Source organism: Triticum dicoccoides, chromosome 5B, assembly GCF_002162155.2.
Source record: "Triticum dicoccoides isolate Atlit2015 ecotype Zavitan chromosome 5B, WEW_v2.0, whole genome shotgun sequence".
In the NCBI taxonomy this organism is placed as follows: Eukaryota; Viridiplantae; Streptophyta; class Magnoliopsida; order Poales; family Poaceae; genus Triticum; species Triticum dicoccoides.
This window is the reverse complement of record NC_041389.1, coordinates 483,418,732-483,434,322: the sequence shown is the minus strand read 5'-3', so window position 1 is coordinate 483,434,322 and position 15,591 is coordinate 483,418,732. Positions and strand designations below refer to the sequence as shown.

Below are 15,591 nucleotides of genomic sequence, written 5' to 3'. Positions count from 1 at the left end.
TAGTGATCATGCGGAGACCTCGCAGAGCAGGACTAGGGGTGTTATCTCCTAGGAGAGCCCCGAACCTGGGTAAAGTACGCCGGCGTTCATGTCTACGCCTTATCCCGCTTCCAGGCACCGGCGACGTTCTACTCGCTCCCACCATGATAAGCCATCCATTGGCATATGTCGCACCCAACCCCCGACAAGCACAGTGGTGTGGCCATGGTACATCCATCCTGCCTCAGGGAATCACATAGCATGTTCTGTCATAGCCCTGCAAAACAGAGGAAAAATTACTACTTGTACTAACCTTGTCAAGTGTGTGCATGTAACAAATATTGGACATAACTAAACACGGAAGAACGAAATGCAACATATGGAAGAATGAAATGCTCATTCCTTTGTCTCTGCTTTTTGCGAGGACCATTACTCTCCCTTTAACAAGGCTAAAACATCATAATAAGAATTAACAACAATCTTAAAAAGGTGGATATCCCATGTGAATCTAATTTTTCATATAAAACACATGCCAAGTCTATTGATCCCAGTCCAGCAATTGCACAAGAAGAAGCGAGCATCATAAATATTGAGCAACATAAGCTATGAATTGTTTATAGTATATTCTAAAATTAATAGCTTATCATCTCTATTGATCTCCAAATCTCACCTATCAGCCAAATTGAAAGAATACATGTTGAATGCAACGATTGAACGTTCGCAGATCATGCAGTCGGGGCTGGACGAATGGGGCTGGCCGTCGAGGTCGGTGGCCGGCTTCATCTAGTCCCGCAGAACATGATCCATAATGCATGGCCAGATCAAAGTTGTAGCCATGGCTGAGAAATGATATGTAGAGGACACAAATTAACAACCAATTGGAGGACCCGCATGGAGGACTGGGAGGTGGGATGGCGCCGACTCTTCGCCGGTGGCCGCCGCGTGGAGGGCAGTGGGCCATCTCTAGTGTTCGTTGAAAAGGTGGTGCGAGATCGCGAGGGAGTTGGGGTGGAGGAAGGGAGGGGCCGCGACGCGCGGCTAGATCCTGCCGGCGACGATGGAGGGAGGGGCCGCGACGCGCGGCTAGATCCTGCCAGCGACGAGGCAGGGAGGGGCCGCGACGAGGAATAAGAACGGGATAAAACCCTAGCGGCGGCGAGGAATAAGAACGGGATAAAAACCGAACCGAAAAAAGCCCTGAAATTCGTACCGAGAATACCTCGAAATATTTGGGAGGGAAAATCAGATCAGTTCGAAATATTTTTTCTCCCGAAAATGCCCATCGGGGTCTGATATAATACATGTGACATCAGCGTATTGCATCGGATCTGGACCGTCGAATTGCTCCGATGGACGATCCATATCGTCCGGATGCACCGTAAAATGACTCTAATTAGGCGGATTTGTAATGGAGAGACAACACGAATATGGACAGTAATTGGATTCCCAGGAAAGAAAACATGCGGCCTATTGTGTCTTTGATTGCTTACCCGCAGCAGATTGTGTCTGTGTTGATTGACTCAGTTAATGCGTGCTGGAAATATCCATTAATTGAGCAAATTTTCTTACCATATGATGCCACATCCATACAACAGATTCCAATATGCACCCGCAACATAGATGATTTCTGGGCGTGGAACATTGAAAAGAATGGCGTGTTCTCAGTCCGGCCGGCATATAGAATGATTCTGGCTACCAGAAGATGTAAGGAAACGTAGAAACATGTCCACGATGATGTGTGCTCGGTGTGCGGTGCAACTGATTCTTGGAGACATAGCTTGCTGGAGTGCAACATGGCTCGCTGCGTGTGGGCTTTGATAGACCATGATTTAGGAGTATACTCCCTCCGTCCGAAAATATTTGTCATCAAAACGGTTAGAAACGGATGTGTCTAGACGTATTTTAGTTCTAGATACATCTTTTTTTATTCATTTTGATGATAAGTATTTTCGGACAGAGGGAGTACATCGCTGCAACAGAGCCTTCTGCGAGAAGTTGGCCTTTTTCGATGACGAAAGTTCTTAGTCATCAAGAATTAACTCGGATGACTGTTACCCTTTGGGCTATTTGGTATGCACGAAGAAAGCTCATACACAAGGGAATAAACCAAAGCCCGCTGTCCGCACATATTTTTGTTACACGGTTTATCTCCGAGCTAGATCAATTGGACAAAGTTGACGAGCCACATGTGATAACAGCACTTGGCATTGTTCCAGCAAGAATCTGGCTTCCTCCTCGTGAGGGATCAGTTAAAATCAACGTTGATGCGGGCGTTTCTGTTGAGACCATCAAGTTGGAACAATTGCCGCCATATGTCGTGACAGGGACGGAAGCTACCTGGGGTCATCGATCCTGGTTATTCAGGGACTTGTCGAGCCTACGAATCTTGAAGCGATCGCTTGTTGCGAGGGCCTTTCTCTGGCGCAAGACTTGGGCATGCAACATTTACTTATTTCTTCGGATTGCAAACAAGTTGTGTCACATATCCACCTAGGAGTGGGTGGGAACTATGGGGGTATCATCAGAGAGATCAGAGAGACTTCGACTGTCTTTAGTTCCTGTAGTTTTGATTTTGAATCTAGGGCTTCGAATTTTGAAGCTCATAAATTAGCTAGGTATGGTGCCCTCCTTCCCGTTGGACGGCACATGTGGTTAGGCATCCTCATGATACACATGTAATACCTATAAACATTCTAAATGATAAATAAAGCCTAGATACTTTGCTAAAAAAATCCATGCAACCATGCCACTGTTGGGGAATGTTGCATGGGAAACAAAAAATTTCCTACGCTCACCAAGATCAATCTAAGAGATGAACATCTATGAGAGGAGAGATTGGATCTACATACCCTTATAGATCACTAAGCAGAAGCGTTGAAAAACGCGGTTGATGTAGTCGAACGTCCTCGCGATCCAACCATGATTCGTCCACGAACTCCCGATCAAGTGCCGAACGGACGGCACCTCCGCGTTCAACACACGTACGGCTTGATGACGCCTTCACCTCCTTGATCCAGCGAGCAATGGTGAAGTAGTAGCTCGAGTTCTCCGGCAGCACGACAACATGGTGGCGGTGGTGATGGAGAAAACTCAGTAGGGCTTCGCCAAGCCTAGCGGAGAAGAAGAGTATCTGCGAGGGAGAGGAAGGGCAGTGCCGTGGCAATGATGGGTGCGGCTGCCCTCCCTCTCCACCTATATATATAGGGGGAAGGGAGGAGGGGTGGGACGCCCTAGGGTTTCCCCTAGGGGGGGCAACGAGCACCGATGGGGCACCCCTAGGGCAACCCTAGGGTGGCTTGGCCCCAAGCCATGTGGGGCGCCGGCCCTAGGTGGCCGCCTCCACCCGTTGGCCGAGTCGGCTGAGGTGAGGGTGGTGCCCAGCCCCTTGTGGGCTGGTGTGCCCCCTTCCCTTGGCCCATGAGGCCCCTTCAAGGTTTTGGATCCCAAGCGAGCTTTTTTTTCGATGGGCACCGAAATTTACGGTTCCCACGGTAACCACGAAATACCGGAAAAAATTCGAACGAAATTTAAAAACAAATTTTGAATTCAAATATTTCAAAGTTGATATAGAAAAACTTTTAACTGTTATAGGTCACTACCTTCCTCCTAGCGTAGTGGCTGTTCACACGCACCCACCGATGCCGCTTGGGGCAGAATTTTTCAAGTTCGACCCCTGCCTCTCCCAGAATTTTTCAACTCTGTCAGTTTTTTTTCTTTCGCATTCTAAAAAAGAAAGAAAAACTGAAGAAGGAAAGACTCGAACCCGCGACTCGCTGCTCCATAAAGCATGCCTTTGCCACTACGTCATTGCAAGAACTGTTGCTACATGAGAGATGCCGCTTATTTAACACCACGGTGATCGTTTGAATTCAAATTTCAAAAAAACTCGACTTTTTTTGCTCGGTACGAGTGTTTTCCGTGGGGTAGCGGTAAACGCGGTAACCGCTCGGGATCACGAAATTTCGAGCGGTACCCAAAACAGAGGGCCCCTTAACACTTGTTGGGGCCCTCCGAAGCCCTTTTTGGTCTTCCAGCGATAACCCGGTACCTCCCGGAACACTTTCGGAATCCGATTCCCTTCATCCTATATATCAATCTTCACCTCCGGGCCATTACGGAGTTCCTCGCCATGTCCAGGATCTCATCCAGGACTCCAAACAACCTTCGGTCACCAACACAATAACTCAACTGTACTTAGATCGTCACCAAACGTTAAGTGTGTAGACCCTACGGGTTCGAGAACTATGTAGACATGACCGAGATACGCCTACAGTCAATAACAAATAGCGGGACCTGGATGTCCATATTGGTTCCTACATATTCTACGAAGATCTTTATCGGCCGAACCTTGATGCCAAGGATTCAGCTAATCCTGTATGCAGTTCCCTTTATCCATCGGTATGTTACTTGCCCGAGATTTGATCGTCGGTATCTCCATACCTAGTTCAATCTTGTTATTGGCAAGTCTCTTTACTCATTCTGTAATACAAGATCATGTGGCTAACTCCTTAGTCGCATTGCTTGCAAGCTCATTGTGATGTTGTATTAACGAGTGGGCCCTGATATACCTATATGTCATACGGAGTGACAAATCTCAGTCTTGATCCATGCCAACTCAACAGACACCCTCGGAGATACCTGTAGAGCATCTTTATAGTTATCCAGTTACGTTGCGACGTTTGATACACACAAGGTACTCCTCCGGTGTCAGTGAGTTGCATGACCTCATGGTCATAGGAACAGATACTTGACATGCAGAAAATGATAGCAATAAACTTGATACGATCATATGCTACGCTTATAGTTTTGGTCTTTTCCTTCACATCATTCTCCTAATGATATGATCCCGTTATCAAATGACAACTCATGTCTATGGCTAGGAAACCATAGCCATCTTTGATCAACGAGCTAGTCCGGTAGAGGCTCACTAGGGACATGTTGTTGTCTATGTATCCACACATGTATTTGAGTTTCCAGTCAATATAATTATAGCACGGATAATAAAAGATTATCATGAACAAGAAAATATAATAATAACCACTTTATTATTGCCTCTAGGGCATATTTCCAATAGCCACATGAACAATAGCACAGGTCAGTCATAAGTTAAAAAATTGCATTTTCTTGTGTGGTTATGGATGATATATGTGTTGGACACTAGGAGCAAATCTATGTAGTTCATGTTTCGTTTTTCTTTTGTTAATTTCAATCTGAAAACAATTTCTCCTTTTATACAACATTTTGTCACATGCTTAATATGTTGTGTTGTTTTAATATATAAACCCAAGCTACTACTCCCTCCGTTCCTAAATATAAGTCTTTCTAGAGATTCCAAAAGGGATTACATACGGATGTATATAGACATATCTTAGTGTAGATTCACTCATTTTTCTCCGTATTTAGTCCGCATTGGAATCTTTAAAAAGACTTATATTTTGGAATGAAGTAAGTACTAGATTTGCTTTTTCATTAGTTTTATAGTTTTCTGTAGCAATTTTTAAGCATGTGTCTAAACAAAGTTCCTGCAGCAACTTGTGGGATATCATCTAGTCAAACAAGTGGCAGTGGTGAGTAATTATGAACGGGGGTGTGGAATTTGTTCCCTTCAATTAGTACTCCATTGGTTTATTGTTATTCCAAAGTGGCACATATAACATGAATGTCATCAATTTTTTTTGCTGTTGCATGCAAGTTTTACATCATCTTTCGAGTGTGTCAATGATAGAAGCAATGGACATGAGACACCGCTTGATGCTAGAGAACTAAATTCAAAGCGATGCAGTTCAGGTTGAATCCAATCCTATGGGAGTGGTTGAGACCTATTTTGCAAACTAGAGATTGTGTATTATAGGAACAACTATATATGCAAAAAAATTTGCGATAATGGCAATGGTCGATCGACTTTGAGCATTTGTCCAAGGAAGGCGAATGGAGCCTCACATAAGATAGCTTGGTTTAGTTTTATCGCTAGTGATTCTTGTAGTTGGATCAATGAATCATTAAACCACGTAGCTTTTACTAGATACACTTGCGGACGATGTAACTATTACTATTTGATATTAACAGTGTTAGTCATGATGGCATTGCCCAAGGAGAAGAACGGCCCAAGCACGGGCAATTCTTGTTGAAGTAAACATTGAGAAGTTGGTACATCTTGTATTGTGGGCACACATACATAACAAATCCCCAAAATAAAATAGAAGGGGAACATATAACGTATTCACAAGAGCCCTAAAACAATATAATATGTGATTATCACAGGCAGCGAAGCCAGCGTGCCGACTATTACCCTGAAAAAAAAACAAGGAAAGAGCAGTTATAGCTTACGATGTTATCTTCCTCTTCGGAGAAGAACAATGTGGTCGATATGCACAAACAGTTAATGGAGGACTGTAATCACCATGACACGGTCACATTTGCAGTTTACTTACACGGTACTGAGTACATCAGCGTGCAGGTCATACTCTAGCGCGAAGATAAATGCTCCGACAGACTGAGGCAGTGCAGCCTACCAACAGGAAGAAAATGAGTTACTACCATTGATCTGGATGCTTGGCTCAATTAGCCAAAAAAAGGAAGGAAACGACATTTGCATTAGTTGTAAGCCTGTAACCTGTAAACTTATGTACGGTTACCTGTAAGATGGCAACACGCAAAAGGTCACCACGCAGTCCCAAAAGTAGCGCTCCGACCGCGGTGGCTGCCGGAGCAGCGACGAACCTCATCGCCATGCCCAACGCCGTAAGTCCAGGCCGGCACACGACGAGCTTGTCCTGTAGACCTATGAACAGGCCTACAATACAACCGCCAGATATGCCATTCATGATAAGTCACTTAGTTTCTCTTCGATCTATACTGTTTTGAGTTATATTCATTACTATTTACTCTCTCATTTCTGAAATATAAGGTCCACTATTGTGTGCGGTAATGTTTGGAACTTTGGCCACTACTAGTGTACTCTATATGTGATACTATCTTTGCATTTGTCCAGCAAAATACGTGTACTACTATTTTTTAGTCATATTATAAATGAAATGTTATTAAATTTGAGAAAAAATGGTATGATTTGATATGCCCCGTCACCCTCGTCACCTGCATCATCCTTTTGAAGGTTGAAATATAATACACCATGGATTCTAGGAGAGGAGGGCACCGAGTCCCTCGCACATGCTTTTTCTTTTGGCTTCAATTTTTCAATCTTTCATATCTTTTGAACAAAAAATCTAAACTAAATTATGTTTTGATATTCATGTTTCTCTTGACGATGACCTTCAAATAAGAGCCATTTTGAGCAGTTTAAAAAATGTTAAATTTCAACCTTTGAAACTTAGTACAAGCGACCCACAAAATCACAATTTTGTACAAAAAAACTCACTTTAAGTTTCGACTTTAAAACTTGATACGAACGATAGAGAAAATCGCAAGTTTCAGATGCAAAATCCTTAGATTCAAAGATCGAAACTTAAAACTATGTTTTCCTTTGTGAGATCCAACTACTTGCGTTCGTGAGGCAATCGGGTGGCCGGGAAGGGTAGGGCAGGTGCGCGCCCCTACGAATTTTCGCATGGATTCTGCGATGTTAACATTTTGTGAAGCAAGTTCAGCTGCTATGCGTATTTTGTAAGAAATAAAAATTTTGATTGTGGATTTTGTTAATTACCTTTTAAAGGACTAGAATCTAAGTACTCCCTCCGATCCATATTGCTAAATACACCCGTTTGAACGACAAGTAATATGGATCGAAGGGAGTAGTAACAGCTAGTTGGTTAGTCAGTTCGGGCCTTTTGGTCTTGCGCCACTTTTTGGCCTAAGCTCATGGCAAAGTTGGCCAAAATATGAGTTGCCACGAAAAGCATGACAAGTTTAGCTTTAAAAAGATGTTTCTATGGGCTCATGGGTCATGACACACCAGGGAGAGAATGTACGGCAGTGTGATCGAGCACCCAACACTACCATGACAAGTTGCCGTAGGATGTGGGTACCAAAACCCAAGACTTCCGTTGTTAGTAGTACGTACCCGTGTTAAACATTCCGATCCCAAGGCCGGTCCTTGACATGATCGAAATCGAGCCATCTATAATGTCTGGCATCTCCAGGTGCCACCTACACATCATTGCAAACACGTAGCAGATGGATATTAATCAGAAAATGCTACTGTACGTAGTGCTTCTCGTGAGAGAAAAATCGCTACAGCTGCTGTGTCGAACCTGTTTGCCACGGAAGACCACAGAACCCCAAGGAGGCTCGCGTACACGTTCGGGTTCCCGCCGACCTTGACCCCAACCGTCCGCAGCAGCCGCGCCCAGAACGCGCACCCCGTCGTCGCCGTCTTCCGGCCGTCCCCGTCGTCGCTCCCCAGCGCCGCCTGATCGCCTTCTTCGCGCGCGCCGCCGTCGCGCGCCGGCGCCGACGTCGCCTCCAGCCAGGCCTGCCTCGCCTCGAACACCACCACCAGCAGCGGGAGCCACACGACGGCCTGCAGCACCGACAGCTGCACGACGATGTCGCGCGCCCACTTGCCGTACATGGCGTCCAGCAGCGGCACGCCCACGAAGAGCCCGTTGTTGAGCGTGCCCAGCGAGTAGCCGGTGATGCACCACGACCAGGAGGGGCCCGGCCACGCCGAGCTCGCGGGTGGTGCCTTGGGGGCACGGATCCAATGCCGCCACCGGCAGTACGCGACCCACCCAGCGAGCGCGAGCACGACGACGAGCTTGGCGACGGCGTCGGCGGCCAGGACGCGGTACCCTGCGGCGAACGTGCCGGCATGGGCGTTGAAGTCGAAGGCGAAGAAGGGGAGCGCGAAGTAGATGACGAGGCGGTTCACGGCGTCGCACTGGTCGCGGGTGAAGAACTTCCACCACCGCACGGAGGCGTAGCCGAGGCCGAGGGCGAAGTAGAGCGGCGCCATGGCGGACACCACCTTGTACACGTCCCCCCACCCTATCATCTCGGCCACCTAGCTAGCTAGCTAGCACACTCGTGGTTTGGTGCTCTTTGGTCTAGGTACCGAGGAATAACCAAGTGGAGTTGGACAAATGCGACGAGCTGCCTGCCATTCCCTCCTCGATCGATCGCTTCATTTAACTAGCAGGAATTCAACTATCGACATCGACAATGATGCCACTTATGCACCTTTCATACCAACATCAATAGTGATAGAGTATATTGTATACCAAGTTTGTAACCTTGGTTAGTTAGTTAGCCAGATTGTCTCGGTCAGAAATATCAAGCAATATTGTTTTCCTTCAAACAGGGACACTAGACACTAGAATATGATGATCACCGGGTCGTTTCAGTACAATTAGTTCTCCGGCCACTCACTGGTAGAGTATTACTACTAGAGATACCACCTATAGTTAACTTTGTTAACATAAATACAATGTCAGCACTGTGTCTAGGGGTCATAGTTATTGCACATATAAGTGACTTAATCAAGCATAAAAAGAAAAAAAAGAAAAAAGAAAATACCTACACGAATCTCCCCGTAAGATCAATGATATGGGACTTAGATGTGCAATACTTATAATAATAATTACTTTACAATATCTATGATTCTTTGTCCTATTTCAAGAATTGTACAATTTTCTTTAGTCAAACTGAACACCAAAAAATCATTGCCTGACATACAAACTCGGATGGAGGCAGTGCGCGCCATTGCCTTAAGGTAGTGCAACTCTTCATCTGTTTTTTAGCTAATTTATTTTTTGAAGAAAATGCTTACATCGTTTAGGAGAGATCCGAGAACAAATGAGGGAGGAACATCTACTCAAGTACAAGATATATGGTTCTCGTAACAACATTTAGCTAACTCATGAGCAGTCCCATTGGCTTCCCGCAAGCAATGTGTAAACTGAACATCATCAGTCTCCATCCCAAGATCAATACAGTCGATGTAGAGTGCAGCCCCTTCTGTCCACCATCTCACCGAGCCTCCTAACTCTTCACCTCTTTTACTATTCAATCAAGACACATTTACATTTTGCCTCCCAATCCATTACAGCTAGATCCACAGGGTTTAACCAATCCTACTTGTCTGGTATCATGAAAGCATGACCATTTTACTTCTTGTTTTCCTGCCCTTTTCATTTCAATTCTCACATGGAGCTAGGTTTCCGCCTATGTCTCATATGGGCGATGGGTGTAATTTATTCTCATTCTTTACTAAGTTCAAGTTTAATGATGATGACATGGCATGCCGACTTGGCCATGTCAGGCCGGACTTCCTTCCTCGGTCCCACCGCATCACTGCTGCTGCGTCACCGATGGCTCCGCATCGGTGTCTACCTCTTGTGTATAAAGCCGACTATATTTTAGTTGAAACATTGGCAACCGAGCTATAGCAAATTAAATGTAGAAATTCACTCTTTTTTCCTTGATGTGCAGATCCAATTCGAATTTGAATTTTTTACACGGTAGATGAATGTTCTTAAATTTTAGAATGAAAACCGCAAGTAGATAGAAAAAAAAATGGCATAGAGCAAGTTACGAGCTATCCAAGAGTACAAACTATTTTCGCTTCTGAGACACGCGGTCTCAGTGGCTCAGGGTCAGGGGAGACAAGAGCAATGCTAGACATACGGAGTTTTACAGGATGGTTAGGATTAATTGGTTGAGATTTGGTTATGTGAGACGGGCCACAATTATCCGTGGGAGACAAACATGTCATGCAAGATCCTTCGGATTCATTGGCCACTGCGGCGGAGACCGTGGATCGTGATCGCCAGTGCTGATCCGGTGTCTGAGCGGAAATGGTTGATGCCACGACCTGAGTTTCCACAGCGAAGCCATGCAAAGGAAATATTGCTGGGATCGGCCGCCGTCCTAGACAATTCCAAGACTTGCAGCGAGAGAGACGCAACCAGTACATATAGACACCACACGTACACACGTGAGTGTCAAGTGTGTTTCCTTGGTACATTTGTACACCCGACAAATATCTTGCAAGTGTCGCCAAAATTTCTGATGCGCCGTGTTCGAGAGACAGCAGTATCACATTGTTCAGATTCTTCATGATCTGGACGCAAATTGGTCATCAGAACAGTCAACGCAAAGAAGGATGTCGCTGCTTCTTCTCCCGTCGCTGCAATGCACGGATGCGCGAGCACGGTGGTGACACTGCTTGCAACAGGGCCAACAATGGCGATAAGGCTCGAATGAGGTAGCGGTAGGTGAGCCCCACAACATGTCGCGCCCGAAAAAAGGAGGAAGAGGTTGACACCCGCACCGTCAGTTGAGTGTTTTTAAGCTTTTCTTTCCTCAGTAGTACTAGTAAGCTTGCACGTGCAACGCATATATGAGAAAAAATATTTTTAATATATATGTATAATTTAGAAGGATACACAATGTTTGTGGTATCACTTACAATGTATTTTTAGGTAAATTGAACATCATGGTGGTCACATTGCCGCATAAACTAATAATATATTGTTTCATTCAGTCAGTCTCTATAGGTTGTAAACGATGAACACTAAATCTACTAATTAATCTTCCAAACCCCCATTTTTAATTATATCGACTCACTGGGCTTAAATCTACTAACTAATCCTCTAAACTCCCATTGTTAAACATATTGAGTCATTGGACAAGGTAATTAAATTGGTCCCCAAAAAAAAAGACATGTTTGAAGAAGAAAATAGAACTGCAATTTACACTCTTCGGTGTCGCATATCGGGTTATTCCCTCTTTCCTCATGATGGCATGTAGATTTCTTCCACGGACTCTGGTGAACTCTCCACTTCACGGGATTCAGATTGAAGGGGAAACTACAAACATTTTCCTAGAAGCTAAAATCAGTATGTACTTCCATTTACAATTCTAAAAGAACCAGTTATTATAAGTTGTAATTGTGTAGTGGCATCTAGTGTAACCGTACAAAATAAAATCACATGCATTTTGGACACAGACAATTCAACTATGCCGAACAATAAAGTGAGTACAAATCTATGGAATGGATCGCACTATATTCAAATGAGATTACTCACACTTGTAACAAATCAAGGTATTTTCCCGTGCGTTGGAGTGTATCATGCATATGCACCTCTTCAGATCCCCAATCTAAGCTTGTCACCGCTGACAATTGTGCATCCAGCTCACAACCCCCCTTGCAGCCCCCCTCACCCCTAAGAACTCCAAACACATAATTGTGTAGTATTTGTTATATTGAACAACATGCTCTTCACGGCAATGTGTTCTTGATCTTTTCAACTGTGCGAATATCAAATTCTGAGCCAAGGCTCATCTGCACCCGGTCAAGAAACAATTCATTAAAACTGAAAAATTTCAAAAAAAAAATATTTTTTTGTGCAAGGCAGATAATTTGATGCATGAGGTGCGCTCCAAATTTTAAAGCATTTGGACATTTGAGTAGCTCTCGGCAAAAAAGACAAATTAGGTCAGAACATTATATGAACAATAAACTTTTTAATAAACCCCAAATTTGTCTTTTTTTCCGAGAGCTACTCAGATATCCAAATGAATTGAAATTTGGAGCGGACATCACGCATCAAATTATCTACCATGCCAAAAAAAAGAATTTTTTGAATTTTTTAGTTTTTGTTTTGATTTGTTTATTCAGCACGGGTGCAGATGAGCCTGGGAGCCAAAACACCTCAGTGTGTCATTATGAACTTCTTTACCCCTCCCTTCCTCAAAAGGTCGCCCACACAGGTGGGTTATACACCCTCTGTCCCATATTAGTTGTCGCCGACGTATGTCGGTGCTCGATACATCCGTTTGAACGACAACTAACATGGGACGGATGTAGTATTTCACAATGTGCAAGTCTTAGAAAGGCGTGCCTACTCGATGAACTTCTCCCTCTCCCTCCCTCCCACACTGCATATATATGAGCAGAGGATGGATACAACAAAAAGAGTTACCTCTACCAGCAAGTGGGCAGCTATTAGGAGGAAGCAAAAAAAAGCTTGAACTCAAGAAATTCAACTCATTTTGCCCGCGACAAGAAATTCATAAAAAGAGTTACCACTACCAGGTGGGCAGCTATTCGGAGAAACACTCGAGTTTGAAGGGATGCGAAACTACTTCCGTAGCTTTAACTGAGACTGAAATGAAAACTTAGTTCAGTCCAGATTATATTGCTGCAATTTAAAACTGAAATGAAAATATAGTCTATACTGTTGTTTATGTTTTGTAAAAGAAAAAAACTATATGGGGTATCAAGGCTGTCATACCAACTAACAAAATACCAGAGTATCAATTCCACTTGCATAGCCTATTCTCCTATGCAACTCCATAGTAGCACATCACTCCCCTGAAATTTAAACACTTTATTACCTTCTATTGGTCATAGCAGTTTCCACAAAACACAAAACACAGAAACTTGATGTTCAAAAAGACAACAAATGTCAGACATGGTGCCAATAGATAGTAGTAGCACAAAGATGCAGGATACTGTCATGCGAAAAGTACCAAGAAGATTAGAACCAATAGAAAAATAAGAATAGGAATACAAAGAGCAACCAGGGGACTAACCTGTGCCCCATGGCATGTCCGTTCCCTCACATAATAGATACCACTGGCTAAGTAATTGCAGTTCCTGCCTCAAACGTGGCTATCTGGCTGAGATTTAAATAAAATAAGAGGGGATTGAGTTGACAAGATGCATGCGGGCCGTTGGGGACACGTGAGATTCCAGTGCAATGAAGGTGGAGAAGATGAAGAGGAAAAGTATAGCCTGAAGGTGTTGTATATGTCTTGACGACATCGACGACGCAGGCGGGCCGCATGGCCGACCTGGCGAGCCTCCTGCCCTCGAGGAAAAATTCCGCGTGCACACGAAGGACACGTACTCACGTACGTTTATGGTGATTCCGGTGGTGGTCTGAGTTCGTCTGACCATTCAGGTTCCTCTGCATGCGCGCCGGCCGAGACCTGCTCTTCTTTTTGCTGAGTGGTGCGACCAATCCTGCACGATCGGAGACGGCGGCGGCGTCGCAGGGGACGGAGGAGAAGGCATCGCACGCATGGCCGAGCAGCTTGAAGACGCCCTCACCGGCGGCGGAGAGGTTCTTGTCCGATTGGATGAAGAGATCACTTTTGACGGCGTCGGGCGTGGAATACCATGTCGAGAAGGCGTGCCACTAGCCCAAGCGGTCCATGCTCCCGCACACGGCAGCGTGGATGTCGGCGGCGAGCACGTTCGCTGCACCGGCGAGTGACGTGAAGAGACGCTGGGCCACGCCTTTGTTCGTATCAAGGCGTTGTATTTGCGGAAAAAAAATTGGAAGGATTTTGGGGAGGAATATCCAAGGTGGTTTTGCTTTATTCTCTTGGTTTTCTACCTTGATTAGCGGAAGCAGTAACTACCTGATGCATGCGACCCGATTGTTTCCTAGTTTCCACCGATTGCTCCTCTGCATGCATGGTACTTTCTCTTTTTGAAACACCTAATTTATTCTGCACGGGGTGTTTGTTTCCTCGTTTATAGGATAATATACGAACGGGATTCGGGGCCTGGGCGTTTCCAGCAGAGTTTTCATCCGCCTGGACAAATCGCTAAACGCAGTGTTGATGGGGTTATTATATAATCTTAACGGTTAGATTAAATTAAGTGACCCTGATCGTTTGGCTGTAATTGATTCGTGTTGCTGTGTGTACGTGAGGCTGGGTGCACTTAGCGATGAATACAGTTGCTTGTTTAATAGTAGTAAAGACTAGCAAATATGCCCGTGCGTTGCAACGGGGGAAACAGATCCTTGCACATCTCTACTAACCCATATGCATTACCACTTCTTCCCTTCGCCACCATTGTTGATGATGGTCTTGTTGTGCGCATATTCATACAGATCATAATTAATCCAAGGCGATGAGCTTGGTCATCATACTCTAGCACGTCGTATCGAGAGCCCCTTTTCCATGCCGACTTGTAATTATGCGGACTTGTAATGATGGTGGGTTCTTGTCTCAACTACACTTGGTGCATGCACCGTCATCACACCCATGCTCCCTAGCATAACGCCCGTGCTTTGCAACGAAGAAAACAACGATTCATATGATCCACAATTGGTCGGGTCAAGGAACTGTGCAGCTGCATAGTTAACATTAAGTTTAGGGATGATGGGTTGTATTTCTTAAAAAACCAACGGGAGAGAGATTTTATGTGTCCATATAAATGTTCATCAATGTGGCATGCCAGAATCCGAAAGGTCGGATTTCGGGTTCCGGCAGACCCTCAAGGTTCGAACTCTGGGGTGCGCGCGGAGATCACACCTCCTACCTACTCACGTCTCGTCGCCTCGCAAGGATCTAAACTACACGAAGAACAACACAAGGGACACGAGGTTTATACTAGTTCGGGACACCATTGTGGTGTAATACCCTACTCTAGTTTGTGGTGTGGTGGATTGCCTGAGGGGCTGATGATGAACAATACAAAGAAAGAACTGCCTCGCGAGGGGAGGGTTTCTTGTGTTGGTGGTTCTGGGTAAGGTTCGATTGGTTGACCCCCTGCCTTGAGAGTGGCTAGTCCTATTTATAGAGCGAGGCCTTGGTCCTCTTCCCAAATATTAAGCGGGAAGGGCGCCAACAATTGGCCATTTTGAAGGGGAACATCTAGTACACTTTGTTGGTGTCTACGATAGGGTGCGTCGA

At 45.0% G+C, this 15,591-nt stretch overlaps 1 protein-coding gene across 1 annotated transcript; it reads right to left on the bottom strand.

Moving 5' to 3' along the window:
• Positions 1 to 6,051: 6,051 nt before the first annotated feature.
• Positions 6,052 to 9,017, bottom strand: LOC119305843 (probable auxin efflux carrier component 5b). The gene is made up of 5 exons (XM_037582251.1): positions 8,187 to 9,017; positions 7,997 to 8,082; positions 6,615 to 6,772; positions 6,411 to 6,487; positions 6,052 to 6,269 (listed from the first exon to the last, which is right to left on the bottom strand). The coding sequence occupies exons 1-5, from the start codon at positions 8,927 to 8,929 to the stop codon at positions 6,200 to 6,202; spliced, it is 1,134 nt and encodes a 377-aa protein (XP_037438148.1). The 5' UTR covers positions 8,930 to 9,017; the 3' UTR covers positions 6,052 to 6,199.
• Between the last annotated feature and the right edge of the window lie 6,574 nt (positions 9,018 to 15,591).